At 40.4% G+C, this 6,000-nt stretch overlaps 1 protein-coding gene across 1 annotated transcript in view; it reads right to left on the bottom strand.

Annotated features, from left to right (window-relative positions):
* Window positions 1-5,800, bottom strand: part of Cped1 (cadherin like and PC-esterase domain containing 1) — a 279,328-nt gene extending 273,528 nt beyond the window's left edge. The window contains exon 1 of the mRNA XM_051151876.1: window positions 4,606-5,800. Within this exon, the coding sequence (XP_051007833.1) occupies window positions 4,606-4,854 (249 nt within the window). The 5' untranslated portion in view covers window positions 4,855-5,800. The remainder of the gene's footprint in view (window positions 1-4,605) is intronic.
* Window positions 5,801-6,000: the final 200 nt, after the last annotated feature.

A 6,000-nucleotide genomic window follows, 5' to 3' on the forward strand; every position in this document is an offset into this window, starting at 1 on the left:
GATGCCTTTTCCAATAAATTGTCATCACCTAAGAGTTTATCTAACTTCCTGATGCTATAAAACTTGGACTAAACAAGTAATTTAAAATAAATTTTCAAATGGTAAGTATGTTGATTACATTTCCAAGTACAAACAAAATGGATTGGAATAGGTTTAGTGAGAACAGTTGTTTATTTACACTGGGCTATGTTGGATCCTAGGTGCACTAAAAGTTGTGCAGACTGGTCCTTGAAACTGGGGGGAGAGTGAGGAAGACTTGGAATGCAAACAGTCCAGCAGCAGTCCAAGGAATAGTAGGTCTTATTGTGTAGCCTCAACAGCAGATAATCAGAAACACATGGCTCTCCCGAGTCCAAACACAGCCCTCAAATAGCTGTGTTTGCAACAGAGGAGCATGCGATGTGGGGATCTCACCCGCTGTGTCTGTTTACAATTTAATATATTTCCTGTGTTATGTGATGTTAAGGCATCGGCGTCCATGAAAATAGATAAATCTACAGAGCAACCAACCTCAATGAAGACAACATAACTATTTTATGTATTAAGTCAGAATGGGTTTAAGACATAGCAGATCATTATATAATATTCAAACATCCAATGTTGAGAGAAAAAATCTAGAAGAAATGGCAATAGTACCTCTGCTTAACAAGGCACGTTGGAATGTACAAGTGGAAAAGGGAATTTAAATTTAGCCAGAAAGAGGGAGAGCACATCCTTATGGAAAGTTGGCAGATGGAATACTGTGACCTCACTGGCACTGGGAGCAGCTATAACGCTGAATCAAGTCCCGACCGGGAAGGTGTGGAAGGCAAAGATACTGACTTCAACTATTTCCTACTACAGGATCCTCTGTTACCAGCTGGATAAAGTATAAAAGTCTCTTCCAGGAATGAGTTGCAGCCCCACAGGCCAGGAAACACTGGATGCTCATTTATCAACAACCAACTTCTGTGGTTAGAGAAACACTCTGTTATCTGCTATTCTCAGTGTTTACCTGGAACACATTTTTGCTTCCACATAAAGTTGTCTTTTGTTTGTTTGTTTGTTTGTTTGTTTTAACATCCTCATTTGGAGACTTAACAGTTAATTAAACATTGAAGCATACAGGTTGTTAAGCACTTCCAGTGGTCTTGGTGCGTTTTTAGTTCTGAACATCTGATCAAAATCACTCATTTTCCCATATACATCTGTATAAATATATACACGCAAGAGGTTTCATGAGATTTCTGGTGTTTAGAGATCTTTTATGTAACTAAACACACCTTTTCATGTAGATACTCAAGTCTAGTGTTTTAAGCATCTCTTAAAAGCATTTGTAGTAAAGATGAGTGAATTCAACTAAAGTAAAAGTGAGGAATTCAGCTAAGTTGAATATTTTGACCTATCAGTAAAAGTAATCACAAATTTCAAAATGTGCAGATGGAAACAAATCGACTCCTGTAAGATATCATATCTAAAAGTTGCCTCTTGATCTTCAGGAATACCCACCCACACAGTGCCTCATCGCTCATCTCATTAGTGACTTTTACAAGTGGTTATTTTTAAAATGATCTATATACCATTCATAATAGGTTGATTATATCTCATCTCTATCAACTTAAAACATCTATCTAGACCTAAAAACATCTTAACCCCTGAACAACTAAGCCTAATTGTGAAACTAAACTATCTGGTCTTCAGTCCCATCAGAGACTTGAGAAGGAATAATCAATATTGATTTACATTCAGAATTTTAGATTCACCAAGATACGAAAGATGTTTTCTTCAAGGCTGCCAAATACAAACAGCCAAAACACTATGAATGTAACATTTATATAATTTCTGATTGTTTCGTGGTTCTTCTTGCTGTATGTAGTTTATTATATATATGTGTGTAATAATATAAATGTATATATAAACATAATTAATTAAAAAAAGATTGATTTCTCTCTCCATGCTAGACATCTGAAAGAATATTTAATCATTTCAGATGATTATTACTTGATTCCTTTTGGAAGATATGTTACAAATAGGATTTATTTGTATCTGGTTTTGAATAAAGCCTGCATGAGACCTACTTTCTACCTTTCTTGGTATCAGGAAGTTGGATACATTAAAATCCGAGGTACAGAACAGATGTTTGGAAATATAGTTTTTGTAGTCACTTAACTGTAATTTGAATTTAGAATTTTGCTTGTGTTTTAAATATTTAAGACTGTGAATCATTTGGAAGCCAAAACCATCATGTGCTTGGCATTCTTTTGGCTGGAGAAAATTCTAGAGTGAATGTTTTTTTTATACCAGCAGCCAATAAGTTTCAGATGTTTTCCAAGGGAGCAGGAGTTCTAAAACTGAAATGGAATTTTCTGTGACACTGTACAAATAACAGTTAACATATGCTTAAGTTACAAACAAGGCAGGAATCGGAAAATGCCAAGTAGGAAGCAAAAAAGCTAAAAGTTAATTAATAAAACATTTCCGTCTAAATTTCCTAGAAAATAAGTGTTTAAATGTGTGCACCTCATCAGTTTTTAAAGAACATCAGTATTGCAAACTACCAAAAAGTGGCTTTGAGATTAAGAGAAAGCAGCTTTAAAAATTCAGTTACATCTGTCATAAATTCAAAGTGTTCAAGAAAAACAATAAGAAAACAAAGAAAAGCTATACTCATGTAACTTAACCAAAAAGTATATTCTTCAGTTGTTTTGCTGCATCCAATGACTGACTCACACCACGAGCCAGAGCTCCTGCTATTGTTTCCCCTTCCCAAGTCAACACAATGTTCTTGTTGTCACTAACAAATGAATACACACCTGTGACAGTCTTCAAACGCTCACCATCTTAATCTACTGTGGCTTGGTGTTGGTGCGTCAAGGTGTGGTTTCAGAAATGATTAGGCCAGTGTTGAGTTTGCTTTTACTTAGAGCATATACTGTCGTTGGAACCAAGCAGACTGACTTCTATGGGATACAGCAGGGGCTTTCTTCTAGCCATGTGGACCACCTGAGCATCCTTCAGTGAAAGCCAACGTGTGCTTAATTTAACAGGAACCCTACCCACTTCCTACCTACCTATCTACCTACCTGGGTTACAAGCTCAAAATGAAATAAACCAGAGTTTATAAAACAACTGACAACAGCAGCCATGCTGCCACCCAAGATAAAATTCCTCTCCAAGTAAGAAACAGGATCAGAAAGTGCCCCCTAAGTCTTAGATAGAGACCACCTCTTACAGTTCCCAACGGTATCAAGTGTCAGCAAATTCAGTGGCTTCTCCATCATAACTTTTTAAATAACCAGTTTTTCACCTTATTAATTTTTCCTCTTTATACTTGACAGTGAAAGGTCCATGTTTGGCTGGTAGACATGAACAGAGTGCAGTATTAAGCAGATATTTTATGTGTTTTCTGGTTTGGTTCGGCTTTTGAGACAGGGTTTCTCTGTGTTATATTGGCTGTCTTGGACTCGCTTTGTAGACTAGGCTGGACTTAAATGCACAGCAATCTGCCTGCCTCTGCCTCCGAGTGCTGGGGTTAAAGGTGTGTGCCACCAAGCCCAGCCTTTATGTGTTTTCTGAATTTGTGTTGCTCTCTATATTTTACAAGTAAAAATAGTGAAACTAGCCTGTCCAATGTAAATACAGAATGATTTATTTTTTCCCCCAACTCTTTCTTTTTGTTTTTCTTTTCCTAGGCAGTGTCTGATGTAACTCAGGCTGGACTCTGGCTTATAATGTAGCTAGCCGAGGCTGGCTTTGAACCCCCGACCCCTGTCTCTACCTTTCTTGTTCTGGGATTATTGGCACGCCACCACACCAAGTATAAATGCACAATTGGCTTCTTTTTTATTTGTTTGTTTTGTTGTTTTTTAATGTGTCACTATTTAACACTGACAGGCCCAGAAGTCTTCAGGTAGAGCAGGCTAAACTGGCTCATGGGGTAATCTTCCTGCCTCTGCCTCCTGAGTGCTTAGATTCTAGGTATGAACACAATATTGACTAGTGTCCCTCTAATTCTATGATCAGTTAAACAGCATGTCAATTAGTCTCGGGAAACCTACAGTACTATTTTTAAAAATTCTTCAGAAAGGAACACATTGGATTAGAAACACATTCACCAATTCAAAACCAATTTAGCAGATCATGAGATGGAATTCTGGAGAAATCTTTGCTTTTGGGAGTCTCAACACTTATACTCTCGAATTTAAGGAAAGAGACAGCAGATTTTTTAAAAAACTGACTTTTGTTTCTGATGTATAATCTCTTAGATTTCTGCCATTTTAGAAACTATTTTATTTCCCTGAAATGAAGACAGAATCTAAAAGATAAAGGGCAGAACTCTGTAAGTAGGTTTAGGAAATTTTGCAGCTTGTGTAATACATCTCCCAGTCACCAGGTCGTTCTGGACTGTTTACACTCTGGCTCCCTTTCCGACCTCATGGAAGTTAATTTTAGTTTTGCAGAAAGGAGAGAGAGAGAGAGAGAGAGAGAGAGAGAGAGAGAGAGAGAGAGAGAGAGAGAGAGAGAGAGAGAGAGAGAGAGAGAGAGAGAGAGAGAGAGAGAGAGAGAGAGAGAGAGAGAGAGAGATTGAAGCTGACTGAGTTTAGCTCAGGCTAAACTCAGACTTACCTTTCTGATTTCCTGGGCGTTCCCAGAGAGAAGGAAGCACCTTCTGTCCTGCGGGTACCCTTTCTGGCATCTGCTAGCCTGAGTGTGAGAGGATGTGTGTGGGACAGTCCTAGAGACCTCCGCAGCTTGCTTCTTAGTCCCTCGGAGTGTTAGCGTCTGGTAAAAGAGACAGATTGCCACCACCAAACCCACCAGGAAAGGTCGGGGGCAAAATCGCCGGCGACAAAGGAACCCCGGTCGACAGACCATGACCAGTCCAGCTTCACTTGGCTCCTGGCCACGTGGTCAGCATGAAAAACATACACATCTGTCTTCTTCTTGCACAACTCCAATCAAGTTCGCCCCATCTCCACTTGAGAACTTTCTGAAGGTTCATGCCAAAGATTCGTGAGACCCAGCGGTCAGCGGTGCTTAACAAGATCCCTTCAGTGAAGGACAGTAAAAGGAGACTGACCTGCTTTTTTCTTTTCTTTTTCTTTTTTTTTTGAAAAATGATGTCAAAATAAAGATAGTTGTAAGAAATCAGCCGAATGCATCTCCAGCTGCCAAGAGTTCCATCCGGTAATGTCTTACTTCCACAACATTCTTAAATTCGAGAGTTCAGTTTGTCTCCTCTATGGGGCAAAGAGAAAGCACAGCCAAGCCGATCTGGAGTTAGAAAACAGCCCCGAAGACGCAGCAGATTAAACGCGAAGTGCCTGTTGCACAGCTGGTCGCCCGCCAGGTTGCCCTAGCAGTTCCTCACTTTCCGTCCGGTTTTAAAGTCGCCCTACTCTCAGTCTTTTACGTTTCAGAACTACTTCCTTTCGCTCAGTTTTAAATTTCCACTTTGCTCTTAGCATTCACGGTTTTTAGCATAAAAAGGAATAGCAGTTTGGATGTACGTGGTTGCTGTCAGGGCTTTACTTGCTTTTGGTCTCATTCCGTTTCAAGTTCAAAGTTCTGTGTACTTACTCAGCTTTCATCCTTTTAGACAGATTTTTTTCCCCATGATCCCCAATGGACTGCTGATCAAAATCACTTGGAAGGAAACACCCAGGCGTAGGACTCCACTTCATCTCACTCACACGCGCGAACACACACGGGCAGGCACGCGGAGACACGCGCGTGCCAGCTGCACACAGGGCCGAGAGCCTGGGGACCAGGGCCATCGCTGCCACCCAGGCCGAGCGGGGCGGAGCTAAGCCCTAAGCTTCTCTGGGCTTGGGGGCAGTCGGAGCTGCGCTGTCAGCTAGGCACCAGCAAAGGGTAGGCTACTGTGCAATAGGAACAGCAGTTAGGATCGTCCCCTAACGCGGCTGCCTATCCAGAACGGCAGAATTAAAAACATACTTGATGTCCGACCCTCTCTGTCACTGCGTTTTCCTAATACAGCGCTAGAGTAACAAATGGCCC

This window comes from Acomys russatus, chromosome 10, assembly GCF_903995435.1.
Source record: "Acomys russatus chromosome 10, mAcoRus1.1, whole genome shotgun sequence".
NCBI classification, from domain to species: Eukaryota; Metazoa; Chordata; class Mammalia; order Rodentia; family Muridae; genus Acomys; species Acomys russatus.